General features: G+C 33.9%; 1 protein-coding gene across 2 annotated transcripts; it reads left to right on the top strand.

The window, feature by feature from the left end:
• Window positions 1-2,935: 2,935 nt before the first annotated feature.
• Window positions 2,936-14,767, top strand: LOC127834816 (uncharacterized). Of its 2 annotated transcripts, none has more exons than XM_052360874.1 (3): window positions 2,936-3,042; window positions 7,731-11,291; window positions 11,706-14,767. In XM_052360874.1, the coding sequence occupies exons 2-3, from the start codon at window positions 8,080-8,082 to the stop codon at window positions 11,818-11,820; spliced, it is 3,327 nt and encodes a 1,108-aa protein (XP_052216834.1). In that variant the 5' UTR covers window positions 2,936-3,042; window positions 7,731-8,079; the 3' UTR covers window positions 11,821-14,767. The 2 variants fall into 2 exon arrangements, with proteins under 2 accessions (XP_052216834.1, XP_052216833.1); XM_052360873.1 differs by having other exon boundaries at window positions 2,987-3,042; window positions 7,728-11,291.
• Window positions 14,768-15,318: the final 551 nt, after the last annotated feature.

The following is a 15,318-nucleotide window of genomic DNA, read 5'->3' as shown; positions in this document are numbered from 1 at the left end:
CTTTTATTCTGTGTCAACACCGTTCTTCAATTTTGTTTGCTATTTCCACGTTCTGTTCTTTTATGATTTTCAAATATTATGTATTCTTAGATAATACTAGTCGTCATATGCAAATGCCATTTCATACTTGGCAGTGTGTTTGTCAACACTTTGACATGCACTTATCAGTACTTGATTTGCATAGGTTTTCATGTTATTATCGATAGCTGTGCACTTGTTTGGGACACTTTGTTTTGAAACTAATACAAGTTAGTGTTTACCTTGTTAAATAGGTCATAATGAGCATATATTTGCAAAGTTATTTTCATTAGTTGTATGTTATGTTTCTGGTGTTGAATTTAGTTCGTATTCATATCGCCTATTGTCTTTCAAACAACATCGAAAATTTTACATGGAACTTATCAGACAAAAATGGAGAATGAATACAATTCGAACCAGTTCCGTCAGACACAGCATCCGGAAAGATTTGCAGGTACTCTGTCAGACATATAAAACTATCCATTATAATTTCCTTTACACATTTTTTCTTCAATGCAAATGAGTTTATTATTAGCTTTTTCTTTTCTTTGATTACCATTCTACAACCATCATTTTAAGACATGTCTTGTAAAAAAACACGATGCGAATTAACAAGAATATGAAAGTATAAGATTATCTTTCCACGCCGTTACAATTGTGACAACACCGTTACGCCGCAAAAAAAGACTTTTACACATTTATATTCAACAAAAACTGCAAACGTGTTTTAACATCAGTCCTCAAAAAGATGTCCAATGAAAGAAGAATTTAGTATATAAACATGTACCCAAGCATTTTATATAAATTCTTAAAGTTGTAAAACATAATTAAAATGTATATTTACGACGTTACGCACTTAATGTTCTGATAAAGACACTTGCGATTTGGAATTTATGTAATAGCCACTCACAATCACTTTAGACAATGAAACAACAAAAACATATATTATAAATCAAGTTTAAATAAAAACATTATCAAACAAATATTTATGTCCATAACGGTGTTATCTGATGCCACAAAATAATGTGTGCGCCATGTGTTTTCGAGACAAGTAGCATGCTGTTTGTGAATGATCAAATGCCTGAATGTCATCACCGTTACGTTGACAATATCGTAACGGTGTGGACAAATATATACGCAATATCGCTTAAAATGTAGAATGATTCAAAATTGCACAACACTTTGATTTGATTTACATATTCCATATACATATAAAGTCGACGGTCAGGTGTGATTGCTTTGCCCCTAGAGTGGTACACGTTTGTAAAAACACATTTACGCCCACGACGACACATGATAAACATGACGTCGGTGCGTCTATTCCTTTGCCATCATTAGAATCTGTGTCTAGCAACACAATTTATGAAATTGACTTATCGTCAGATTTGGTTGGATGCTGGGTGGTTGTAAATTATGACGAAAAACCATATCCAGGCATTGTACAGGACATAAGTCATGATCAAGTTTCTGTGGAAGTCATGCATAGCATCGGACAAAATCGTTACTTTTGGCTAGCCAAGAAAGATGCTTTTGGTTATTTATTATTACGATGAGGTTGGCTTGCATTTCGCAGGCATGAAAAGTGTTACTCACAGCTTTTGACGTGCGTCAAAAAAGCCTTCATAATCTCGATCGCAAATAGTCGAGTCCTAAATCAAGAACATATTTAATATGGTCATATATATTACAATTCGTGCGTAATTACCTGGACTTCTGAACAAAAAAATCATAAATTATTTAAACAAATGAAATTGTTCATATAAAACCCATACTATTACAGCAGGTAAAAACCCACGTGACAGTACCTTTATACTTGTTAATGTTTGACAATGAATCCTTCCTGATAATAATTTCAAAGATCCATAAAAAAGTGAGGTACCGGTAAACGATCTTTGATCCTTTAAATCTAAAGGGATTTCACGTGTAATATCGTAGTAGTTATGGTGACAGTGACTATGCACTTCGGAGATGTTGTGCCGAAATGTTTTCGCCACGTGGTCACCTATCCTATAGTTGATGATTCACTTCACAACGCAGACACTTCACTTTAACCATATCACTAAAAAATTTACAAAGGCTGTTGAAGGTCATACTATTTCACCAACCGTCCAGTTTATATACTTACATTAGTTATCAGAGAAGGAAACGGCGTCGGGAAAATGAAATAATCGTGTTTGTAGTTATATTTTACTGTACACGTGCATCAATTATTGTGGATTATAACATAAAAAAATATTTGCACATCCATTTTCTCAAAAGTCACGTAAGTAGACAATAGATTTGTGGACGGTTTTCCTTCACTAACTTTTTTATCGCGACTTCTACGATCTTGAAACAAAAAAGGGAAGCACAAACACCATATAGGCCCTATATATACAAAGTGGCTTACCGGGTGAAAATAATCCGTTACTCCTTCACGAAAGAGACAAAAACGACGGCCATGTTGGAAGTAAGTTCAAACTAACCTCACTTAAACCAGGTAAGCTCCCGTCTATGCATGAACCCTTAATACTTCGATAAGAGGAAATGCACATTCAGAGGATTTCGAGTGGCTAGATAAGGATTAAGTTGATATGTCTGCAATTTTCCTTCCAAGAAACAATGATGGGGAAAGACAGATCCACTTCAGATCCACTTCAGCATGGATAGATGAGGTCCAGTGAATATTTTGTATCAAACATATTTCACAGCCCAATAATAAACATATTTTACATAGCACACGAGTTTATCACATAATTAATTGAAAAATAATAATCTTAACGGTTCCTCTACAATTTAATCGCATCACTGAATATCTGACCAGTTAAATTTACCATATTTCATTTCAGCAAGTAGAACCACTCTCTTACACTGCGGTTCTTTACAGTCACGTGTATGTTGAGGCACGAACGACAACTCTGCTAGGAGAATGAAGTAGACCAAGTAACCATTCGTCACGGGCGGGACCCTTTGTCCCGGGCCGATATGACTTATATAAAATTAACAACAACAACAACATGTTATTTGATAACAGGTTTATATATGGTATTAATATTGGCTGATAATTAATTGTTTTGAACACTATTATGAACCTAAATTTAATTACTTTTATTCCCGTCATTTTTTATTTTATTTTATTTGGTGGTAAATAATCCCGGAGGATGCACTGCTAATTGTGTCGTAGTATTTGGGATTCTTGATTCGGATACACAAATGTGCTACGTCAGGTTTTTTTAAAAGGATTTCCCGAAATTTGACATGAACAATAATGGATGCATTCATAAAGATTGTTGAACACCGTGAAGCTACCATGCATATACATATCTATGTATAAGTATTAAATAATTGATCAACTTGTGTGTTAAGAACTTTACTATTAATTGTTCATCTTACTGGTTAGCGAGTACCGTAACTACTGTAAGTTTCCAGACACTTAAACATAATATTTTCATGTCCAAAAATGTAGATACAGAAAATATTTAAAAAAATGTAATGGGATTTGCAACTGATTACAGCATATTCCATGTCAAGTCTCCCGTCCGAAATCTGGGCTGCAGTTTAATTGGTAATATTAGCAACATAAACTATTTTCTGGCATAAATAAACACAAACAGATCATACAGTACAGCCAATGCGGAACAATCATATTTCGTGATTCCCAGCATCAAGGCGCAACAAGCCGATGCCAATTTGGCAGTTTAAGCCACGTCAGTATGCGGCGGCACGTCGCATTTCGCCTCGATGCTTTGCATCTGTCCGCCAAGGCAAGCCGCTATCCGCGATATGACGCCTAGTTGATGCGCATCATAAAATAAAAATCGTTTTAAAATGATTATTTAGTCAATAAATTTTAAAAGAACAATTATAATAATATTTTAAATCATAATTAATTCAATGTATCTATTACTGAATACTTACTATTTTTCCCGTCGCTTCCTATTACCTGATTATACCATATATTCCAGTGTTAAATTCTGGTAAATATTTACGATAAGAGTTCTCATGAATTTCAAGACACACAAACATTCGCAATTTTTTCTAAGTGTCAAATAAATTTTGGCATTTGTTTCTATTTAAAGATATGATGAAATAATGTCCAGTCAGGACGGTTTTTTTTCCACTGAACACGCGTAAATCGCCTGACGTGATGGTCATGTTTTTATACAACATAAAATACACCCACACTTTCCATGCGATGTTCTACATGTCTGCATTATTTTCGTGCGCTTTTTACCGGTATTGAGACAAAGGATAAAGCACTGTTTATTTGACGCTATAATTTAATTGTTAATGTCGCGTAAGCATTTAAAGTCGGAAGCGTGTTTTGGATTACAAATTGAATAATGCTCATTTTAGAATCGAACGAAACATTTGCAGTTGTTCGTAATTAATTCAACGATAATTTGTTAAGGCGCATTACGCGTCGAATATATTTGAGTGATAATAAATATATATATTATATAAATAGTCTATAAAGCATCATATAAAAATTGTATCTGCTTAAAACGTGAAAATAATAATTATGAAAGTAGTGCAAATCTAGGTTGCGACGCTACACAAATGTACATGTAGGTGTTTATCTTTGCACTCGATCCGCCGCGTATGTATTCTGCGGATTTATGCCGCGAAAGTATGCGAGGTTAATACAGACTCAGCTTAGTTGAGCGGATCAATGCCGCGTGAACACACGAAGCGGCTGCCGAGTACTAAGGTTCTGGCCGTGGCATGACCGAGGATTATGTTTGTTCCGTGTTGGCTGTACTGTATATACATCTGACACTAATGTGCAAATGAAAACAACTTCTTTGATGTGTTGTGCTCAAATAATAATGATATTTATCCAAATTTCAAACATGTCAATGGTTCATGAAAATGTGTAAGTTTTTGCAAAGGAAAAACCTGAGTATTCCGAAAATTCCGAATTAAAAAATACGCTATCGATTTTCTCCGGAATCCCCTGCGTGATAGATCTCCTGTCTAAGCAACCGTAATACACCGACTTTCTACGGAACCTCCGTAAGATAGGTCGAATCATCAATTCAAAACTGTGACTTTCGGTTTGATAACATTCTTTTATATACTTTTTGTTTTGAGCATTTATCCACAAACAACACGCAGATTTATAATTATGGATGGTAACAGGTATTGTGTTTGTTACGCTGTTTTAGGTTAATTGAATTCAAATTTGTAGACAAACTTGAGACTTATTATTTTGACATTGAATTTGGTTTAAGCAGGAAGAACGCTGAGCTGTACGTATGTACCCATAAAAGCTCTGAGCATTCAAGGACAACTACATAAGTTACAAGCATCTAAAGTTTATAGGATTGGAACGATAGCTAGGCTGTTGTGTTAAACCATTGTTTATTAACGGTATATATGGTAATCTACCCAATAACGCAATTGTACTGGAATGTTTAACTGCCCTCAGGGCATTTACCGGTATATGCCCGGGTATATGATCTTTACCCTATTGTAAAACTCCATGATCGAAGGGGCCATGGATAAGCGAAAACGGCAGAAATCTGGTAAAATAGTGCTTGTAAAATATACTGTACGAAAAAAAGAAGTCATTAATTATGGACAAAAAACCCATTTATCTGAAAATATAGAGTCACTAAAAAGAATTATTTTTCCAAAAAAAGGGGTGTCCGAACATTTAGAGTGTCCGGAAACTTAGAATAATAATGGTATTTGTCAGACAAAATAAAGGGTTTTTCTTGGATAACTTCATTAATAACTAGAAATGAAGCATGAGAAAAAAATACTGATATATCCTGGGTTCTTTTTCTATAATTGAATATAAAAGAACAGTTGTTTGATATGTGCATGTGTATGTACTAGGTCCTTATTTGGGGTCAGTAAAGGGTTCCGATTTTACACTAAACAGGAGTATTTTCCGGACATTTATTTAATATGAGTAAATTGAAACAAATTAGAGTTCAAATAATACTTTTTGAATCTGAAATGTTTAAATGATTTGAATGTATTTATTTAACGGTGCAATATGTCTTCTTCTGCGTGTATAAATAGACTTATAGTTTGTTTCAATAGCTATGTATACAAGAATATCCATGTTCAAATTCTTCTTGAAAGTTGTTGACACTCATCGTATGCCATTAATAAACAGGAGATAAATTATTGTCAAGCTGAGATATCTTTAGGACAAATATTCAAGAAAACAAGCATCTGTAAATCTGTGACAGGCAAATTGTGTTTAAGGGCTTCAATACATAAAATAAATAGAACGTCCGGTAAATACTGCTGTCTCACAAATACTAGCTAACCAGTATGTGATTTACTGCACAACATAATGCAGAAATTATTTGAGCAGCGCTTTGTGAAAATGGGGTTGAATTCATGTGTGTAAAGTATTGTCCCAGATCAGGCTGTGCAGTCTGCACAGGCTTATCAGGGTCGACACTTTCCACCTAAAGTGGATTTTTGCTAAGAAGAGACTATCAGTTCTGTAAACGAAAAATATCATAAAAGCAGAAAGTGTCATCCCTGATTAGCCTGTTTGGACTGCACAGGCTAATCTGGGACAAACTTTACGCACATGCACTAAACTCCCTTTTTACAAAGTGCGGCCGATTTGTTTGATCTAAATCTAGTTATAGTTGTGTTGTAATCTGCAACAAACCATGGGCGGAGGGCAATGTTGTGAAAATACTTATGAAAATGCCAATAAATTGTTCAGTTAAGTCCTTAATCACAAGATGTAGGAAACAGGTAGGCTATCAAAAAAAATTTTAAGTAAAAAAACTATGCGATTTAACACAATTTGTTTTATATAACATATATTTTTCATTTTTGTTCCAGTAACATTTGCATCAAAATGAAGCAAGGAAGATAATTTGCAGGAGTCAAAAGTGATAATATTGCAACATAATTGCATCAAAAAACAGGATTCTTCTTAAACTGATATCCCCAAGTATATCCCAACACAAACTGCTTTATGTTTTCTACAAACTATTGTGTTAAATCGCATAGTTTTTTTACTTAAAATTATTTTAAGTAATATTTGAAGAGAATAAAATTAACATGCTAAATCAAGATAACTCTCCGCTTCATGAACAGGGTCATTTGACTACTGGTTTGAAAATATCTTGAAATCCCAGATACATGTACTGTAATGCTTTTAGTCAGATTTTTTCTGTAGTAAGTAAATCAAGGGTAAAGGTTACACTTAGAAGTCACAGTCACATTGGGGTTTAAAAGACAGTCTTTACAGTATTTGTTTAGAGCACAGTCACTAGTCCATTCTGACTGGTTGTTTAACAAAATCACTAGCAGGAAGTTATTTTTACTGGCCACATATCTTTTATTGAATAGATTAACAGCTTTGCCGAAATTCTTTTTTTTGTTTTATGCTTCTGCATTTTACTCCAGTTACATGTAGATTAATATACAGTTGTTATTTAATAACTTAATAAATTATATGAGCCGCACTCTCTGAAAAGGGGGTTTAATGCATGTGCATAAAGTTTTGTCCCAGATTAACCTGTGCAGTCAGCACAGGCTAAACAGGGACAAACCTTTCCACCTAAACTTGATTTTTGCTAAGAGTAGACTTTCTTGAAACGAAAAATATCATAAAAATGGAAAGTGTCGTCCCTGATTAGCCTGTGCAAACTTCACAGGCTAATCTGGAACACCACTTTATGCACATGCATTAAACCCCTTTGTCACAGAGCACTTCCCATCTGATAATTCTGGTTTGCTTTCAGAAGCAGCGGAGTATTTAGCAGAGAATGTGATGAACAGAGTGAGCTTCTTTGCCTAGCTATAAGTGCTGTCAGTGCAGAACAACACCTAAAAGTGGTATTACATAACAAACTTTATATAATATAAATAAAGTTTGTTGATAATTGCATAACAATACACATGAACATCAAAATATTTTCAAGAGAGATATTAAGCATTCATGCAGTTTGAAAACATTGTAGAATTGAGTCAGAAAGTAAAAATTGAAAATATCTGAACAAACATTTGATGAATTTTCCCAGTATGTTTTACGTAAATCTGGGACACTTACAGGAAATTATTAACAGAAAATGAGTTAGTTTTAACAAACATTTGATGACTTTTCCCATTATGTTTTATGTAATCCTGGGACACATTTCACAAATAATTGCACAGAAGATGAGTTCGTCACAAGGTGTACTGAAAGAAAACTTGATGGGAAGAGATGAGAGTGAGGTGGATGATTCAGAAGGCTGGTCAGAAACTGATGCATCTTGTTCAGAATCAGACTTGGAAGGTTACGAAGAGATTGATATTGACTTAGAGGATGAACTTCTTAAAGCCGGAGTTGTTTCCAATAGTGCCAGTGTTTCTGAAGCCATTGTTGTTGGGATTGAAAATGGTGTCAGTGTTTCTGAAGCCATTGTTGTTGGGATTGAAAATGGTGTCAGTGTTTCTCAAGCCGGTGTTGTTGCCTATGAAACCACCTCCATTGCTTCCAAAGCTAGTGTTGTTGGCAATGAAAATCATGCAAGTTTTTATAAAGTTGAAGCTGCATCAGAAAGTGCTGTTTTTTATGATGCTACGAAGGCTTCTTATAATGCAAAACTTGAAGATAAGACGATTACTGATCGGATTTCTTCTCAAACCATTGAAACTTTTAGTCAAGTGAATGATGCACAACATGTGAAAAGTGTGACTGAGTATTTGAAGAAAATTGAGGAAAGTGTGTGTGAAAATCACAATTTCAAAAAAACATTACCACCACCCCAACCAAAGGGTGTTATTACATCTGGAGAGTTGAAATCATTAACAAAACATGGTGCCAGTTTACAAACATCACCTCAGTTAGATACAGAGAAAAGTGTTTACAACAGTAGTCCTAAAAATGTTCACAAAGATACTCCAAAGGACTATCTGCAAGAAATATTACAAAGAAACAAAGAGGCAACACAGAGGAAACTTCAGTCACTTCAAAGATCAAATGTTGCCTTTAAGTGGAAAAGGCGAAAAACTGTTGAAAGTGGATCATTTCTATCAAATTTAGTGCCACCGTCAAAGTGTAACCTTTCTTCACAGCCTGTTGCTGAAGAGTGTCTTATAAATAGTAGTAGAAATAAGCCTAAAAACTTATGTATGCAAACTCTGAGTGAAAAACAGCATTTAAAAGGTGGTAAGAATAAACTGAGAAAGAACTTAAGTTCTAAGGTTCAAGCAGTGAAAACGAAGGGGAAAAAACGCAAATTGTGCCATTTGTCAGACACAAGTATCGATATTAAGACTGATTCAGAATCAAGTGATGAAAATAGTGCTATTGAAACCAATAAAGTGTTCAATAAATGCAATGCCATAAACACTGGTAAGTCAAAAACCATGGTTGCGAAGACCGAGGGATCTCTGGAGACAAAAAATAAAAGAAGAAAAGTAATTGAAACTGTGACCCTGCCACCAGAATTAGTCATTTCTGAACAGAAATATGATCCAGGGCAAATTGAATGTCAAAAAACACTTTCAAAAACCCAACAAAGTTGCCAGATAGAATTGGGAGAGAAAGCTGAAGAGTTTCAGATTTCTGACAATGATTCTTCCTCAAATGGTGACATTTCATCTGATACAGGTTCTGAATATGAATTTGTGGGTGGGCAGTTAAAGCCAGTATATTCTGCTTTCAATGGTTCGGCTTCAAGTGGTAGCAAAAGGCCAGTCAGAAAGGCAAAGATCGAAGCTTTAGCAAGATCAGCCATGACCTGTGTGGCGGAGATGTCTGAGTTGGATGATGAATCTGAAAGTGAACAAAGAGTTGATGAGGATAAGTTGAGATCCAAGAAAGCCTTAGACAGTGAGATGAGTTCTAGGAAAAAAAGCACTAAAACTAATCTGGCAGATGAACAAAAAGTTCATAAGAATAAGATGAGATCCAAGAAAGCTTTAGACAGTGAGGTACTTTCTGGGGGGAAAAGTGCTAAAACAAAATCGACAGATGAAAGGACTGCTCTTGGAATGAAAAATCTAACAACAGCAAGAAAACACACTGCTGGAATATCCAGATTTGCCTCTGAAAATAAGTCTGAAAAGGCAGATCAGACAGGTGATGAGGAATGTAGTCAAGATGAAGTCATTAATGATGTACATTTCAAAGTTGGTAATTCTAAGAAGGGTATGTATACATGCAAAAAATGTTTAAAAGGTTTTAGTAATCTTTACTCATTGGCAAAACATATGAATTCTCATGCTTCTGCTGGAAGCTCTACTTCAGTTATACAGTCATTATCTGACTTGGATCACAAGGGCAAACAATGCCAAAACTCAAAGAATAAAGACGTTGAAATAGTGAACATTGAAACAAAAAATGCAAACATAGAATTTGAAACAAAAGATGAAGACAGCACTAAGAAAATCTATGACAGTGCAATTGAAATAGTCTCAGATGATAAAGAGGAGTTCCACTGCAATGTGTGTTCCATTAAGTTTGAATCTGCTGTTCTTCTAAACATTCATGGGAGAATACATAAGAACTCAGTTACTGAGGTTAAAGTTACAGATGATGCCAGTTTTATATGTGGTCTTTGTTCAAGGTCTTTCAAAAATGCAGAAGATTTATCGGAGCATATCATGAGCCATCAAAAGGGGGACAAACGGTCTGCCCCTGTGCCCAAAGGAAGTGTTTCAGCGACTAAAATTACTAAACTGCAAGCGTTTGTGTGTCTTCAATGCAGCTGTGTGTTTGATACGAGATCATTGTTGGATGGTCATGATTGCAAAGAGGAATCAATCAACACATGTAGAATTAGTGGGCAGGGTTTTGATGCCCTGCCCAAGCTTGAGTCACATGTTAGCAGCCAAAGCAATATTAGCCCATCAAAGCTGGCTTCATTTAAAGAACCTCAGTTGCATATAGGGAAACAATACGCAGAGCCTGAGATCCTGAAAATAGAAAACGAAGATAGCTCGGATGTCACAAAAACTCAAAATCCACATAATGTAAATTCTTTTGTCAATCAAAAGGCAGCTATCAAAACTTTCTCAGGTAAATCTAAACGTGCTGCATCAGAAAAAGGACGTTTAGACTCAAATACGGGTTCAAAAACAGAAAGACTTGTAGAAAAGGCCCCAGCAGATAGCTGCAATTTACAATCATTGGATGAGAAGTGTCACATGTCTGCAGGGAAAGTGTTGCCAAGAAACAACACTGACGTTCCAAGCAATACCAAGGATATCCATGGAAATCATGATTCAACCGGCTTAAAAGTGGGTGCTCATTTGTCTTTGGATAATGAAACAAAACAGAAAACTGATGGCAAGAAAGAGGCACTTTCCAAACTTCTCAAGTATAAACCTAAATTTTTCTAGTCATTTTTTAGTATGCAGTTTATACCTCATTCATATAGCCTGTTCTGTATAACTCAAATTAAATTGACTTCCTTATACCTCTGTTACAGAAGTTTTATAGAGGGAATATTTTTATTTACTTTAGTGTTTGATCAGTCAGAATGATGAATTCATAAAATGTTATGAGTTTGTTGAGCGGATTTTTTTTCATTTGTCTGAAATGATTATATTTAAACTTCAAATACATTATTACCATAAGCTCTTTCAGTGCTGGAACCGAATTGTGAAGGCCTTTGCAAACAGTTTGGATGCAGATGAGACACCACAGAATGTGGCGTCTCATCAGGATCCAAACTGTTTGCTATTCTGATAGTATTCTGTGAAAAAAAAATTGAAGAAAATGCTTATTTTAGAAATTCAGCAGACGACATTTTAGCAGACGAAAATTTCCCAGCATCCCTAGTGATCCACAAACTCCTGAGTTATTTGCCCTTGAACATAGTTGACAAAGTGGTGAAGGGGCAATAGTGACAAGATCTAGTTTGCCATACAGTTCTTTATTAAGCTTGTGAAAAATTTCCATAAAACTTGCCTTTTATTTTCGTCAAGACTTTTGTCTAAGAGTGACTTAAACATTTATTTAGTCATTTTAGTGTGGCTAGCATTAAATGTATTTTTCTTGTTGTCTTTTAAATAAGTCAACATCTACAAAAATAGTTTATTTATTGAAATGTCAGATATGCTTTTTCCTTCAGAAAGACCCACTTTGGCAACAACAATGGATTAATTCTAGTTTGAACTACAAATTCAAATCTGTGAATTCATGCAAACCTATCTTACATGATAATTAAATTTTAAAGTCCCTCTTTCAAGAAATGTCTTGTGTATTAATATTCAAATCAAATAAACACTAAATGTATTGTTTGGCATTGAAGTGTTGTTTTGCATGTTTTATAGAATTTGCAATACATTTAATGACATGTTTTTATGTTGCAAAAGTGCTTTTAGATTTGTATGACTGTTGTCTTTTCAAGCAATAATAGTACCTACATGTATGTGGACCTGACATTTTACTCTAAAAATGTCACGATTATATTTGATCTAGAGGAGCTTTGTCTCGTTTGCAATGTTCTGTGGTGTTCAAGAAGCCAGTTATTTTATGCAATTTTGTAGACACTATTGTAAAAGCAGATATGTTTAGTCTTTATTCTTATGAAGGTTTACTGTAATCAGCTGATAAAAATATTAAGTTGACTTTGATTTGTTTGTGTTTTTTACATAGTTGTACAATTAATATATTTGATTTATGTATCTCCGTTGTATATATGATAATACCTGTTTACTTCTTTTTTGTTGTTGTTCGTAAATATGCAATCTCAATCCTGCTGATAAAGCTTCTTCCTCTACTTTTTAAACATTTTCTCACTCAGAAGTAATGTGAAAATGGTTATAACTCGCAGTCTGTTCAGGTTTTATGCTGTTAGCAGCTCATCAGTATCTAAGGGTTGAAAATGAAGTCTTAAAAACTGAAATCAAGTAAGAAATAGAGGATGTTTGTTGGATTCGGTAGATTATCGATTTTAATTCACGAGCGATCATAGAAAATAATATTGTCACAAGTGGCGTGGCCACGAGTGAAAAAATATATTTTCTATGATCACGAGTGAATTAAAATCGATATCCCACCGAATCAAACAAATTTTCTTTTTATTTTATGCTTTTTTTCACATTTAATATATACATCGTTAAAGAGTTTAACATAAAAATTTCGCTGGGATTATGACGTCATTTCGTCTAAAAAATGATGTCATTTCACAATAAACAGTGAAAATTATCGATAATTTTCACTGTTAATTTTCACTGTTTGAAACAGTGAAATTATCAGTTTTAATTCATTGATATTTCTCTATAAACCACCGGAAAGCATAAAATAAAGGTCTGTAATTAAAATTATCTTTCTAATGGACTACAAATGCGTAAAACTATGTACATGTATCTAAGTGATAAAGGGTTTAGTATTGCAAAGCCAGTTTACAACTTAAAACCATTATTTATGCAAACACCTGATAATGATCATGCTTATATTCTTAAGTGAATAAACATTAAAAGTAAAGACCATGAGGTCATGCAGTGTTATTTACTAAATGTAAACATAATTTACATTTACAGTGTTATTGACTTAATGTAAACATAATTTGTAATTTACTACATGTGTATGTGTGATTTTAGCTTATGCATGTATCTTTAAGTTTAATGCTCTCTTTTTAAGTTTTTGAGGCCCATCAATGTGTATTATATGGTAAAAAATACTCCTTTATACTAGTTATTCTATGCTGGTATTTTTGTATTATTAATTAATTTCCCTCTGCAAAGAAGTGTGGGGGATTATGGGAATGCCCTTTGTCTGTCCATCTCTCTGTCAGTCAGTCAGTCTGTTAGTCTGTCCGTAACATGTTTGTGTTTTCTACATATCTTCTATTCCCTTTGACTGATTTTCATGAATTCCTCAAATGTTCAGGGCATTGAGACAATGTGCAGAAGGCATGATGAGTGTGTCACATTGGCTCAGGGCCATACATCAAGGTCGGATAATTTAAACAAACTGAAGGATTTGATGAAAAGTAAATATCATTCAGTAAATGTCCGAAAGTGGTGAGACAATTATGCTAGTTAATGGCCAAAGTAATCTCATCGGAAGATAATGCTGTAAGTTCATGTGGCCTTATTGTACAATTTTGATTTTATTCATGCTGCTCATTGTCGATAAAACCAAATACTCTTAAGTCTAAGACTAAACGATGACTCAAGAAAAAAATACTTAAGTGTTTGCATTATATACAGGATATCAATGTCAGCACTATTCATGTTATGACAACATATTTTATGTAGCATAATTTACAACATGTCTACCTTGCCAATGTCATTAACTGTAATAACAAAAAGTTCTAATTTAAAATAAAATTAATTTAATTATAGAGGAGGATTGCTAAGTTGGATTATGATAATTACAGCTTTAAACAATACAGTTTCAAATGTTCTTTGATCTTTTTCTTTGCGCAATGGAATGGTTGGTGATACAAGCTCTTTGATTGGCAATTTTATCTATATTTGTTAAAGTGTTGCTTATATAAGCTTATATTGCATGGTGTCATATCATTTCAATACTAGTCATTGTGTTGTAAAAAATGAAAATGTAAATAACTGTAAAATTTGAAAAATTGTTAATTTCTATGTTTTTGAGTTTTGGTTGCTAAGAACTTGTGAATATATTGGAGTTGGTTGTTCTTTGCCTGTTGTAATCATGAAATATAAAGTGCTAGTTTATATATGAACAACAAATTGCTTACCGATTTGGTATTATTTTCTGATTGTCATTTATACATTCTCATTATAATCTGATGTGTTTTATAAAGTGTATTATTGTTTCTCTTTTTATTTTTTTACCTGTTAGTATGAATAAAATGATAAAAAGCTCTGTATTTTTAATTTCTGTAATTAGTTCCATTCGGCCATTTCTTATTATGCTCCAGAAAGTTGCCTCTTTGTCCGTCCTTCCAAAGTCTAATTCTGGTGGAATGATTTGCAAGAGTGAAAACAAATTCCTCCAATACTCCTTTCCCACCGTCCTGTTCTTCCTTTCTAGTGGAGATCTCATACACTTATGATAAAAATTTGATACAATGTAACCCCAAAGGTTGGGCATGCACATAATAGTCATATTGTTCTGCTCCAATCATTTTTCAGGGAGTTATTGCCCTTTGATTACATATTTTAATTATTTTGTATGATTATAATTATTTTATTTTTTATGGATTCACGTTCTTATGGATTTTTTGTTCCCACACCAGAGCTATAGAACTAAATACTTGTATTAGATATAACTTTATATGCAGTATCTTTTTAGGGTGCACCTTCTGATATTTTCAGTTGGTTCCACTCCCATTTTTTTTCTGGAAGATATTGGCTTTTAAATATATATTCCTTTCAGCATTTGTTCTAATGATTTAAATGTTAATGAACTTTATA

This window comes from Dreissena polymorpha, chromosome 6, assembly GCF_020536995.1.
Source record: "Dreissena polymorpha isolate Duluth1 chromosome 6, UMN_Dpol_1.0, whole genome shotgun sequence".
Classification (NCBI taxonomy): domain Eukaryota; kingdom Metazoa; phylum Mollusca; class Bivalvia; order Myida; family Dreissenidae; genus Dreissena; species Dreissena polymorpha.
Note: the sequence above shows the minus strand (reverse complement) of the source record. Positions and strands in the feature narration are given on the sequence as shown.

Bases quoted from the DNA above. Each gene is read 5' to 3' on its own strand.
- LOC127834816 (XM_052360874.1), top strand. From the start codon at position 8,080: ATGACTTTTCCCATTATGTTTTATGTAATCCTGGGACACATTTCACAA. The intron at 11,292-11,705 runs GTATAAACCTAA...TGCTTATTTTAG, and splicing joins GCACTTTCCAAACTTCTCAA to AAATTCAGCAGACGACATTT.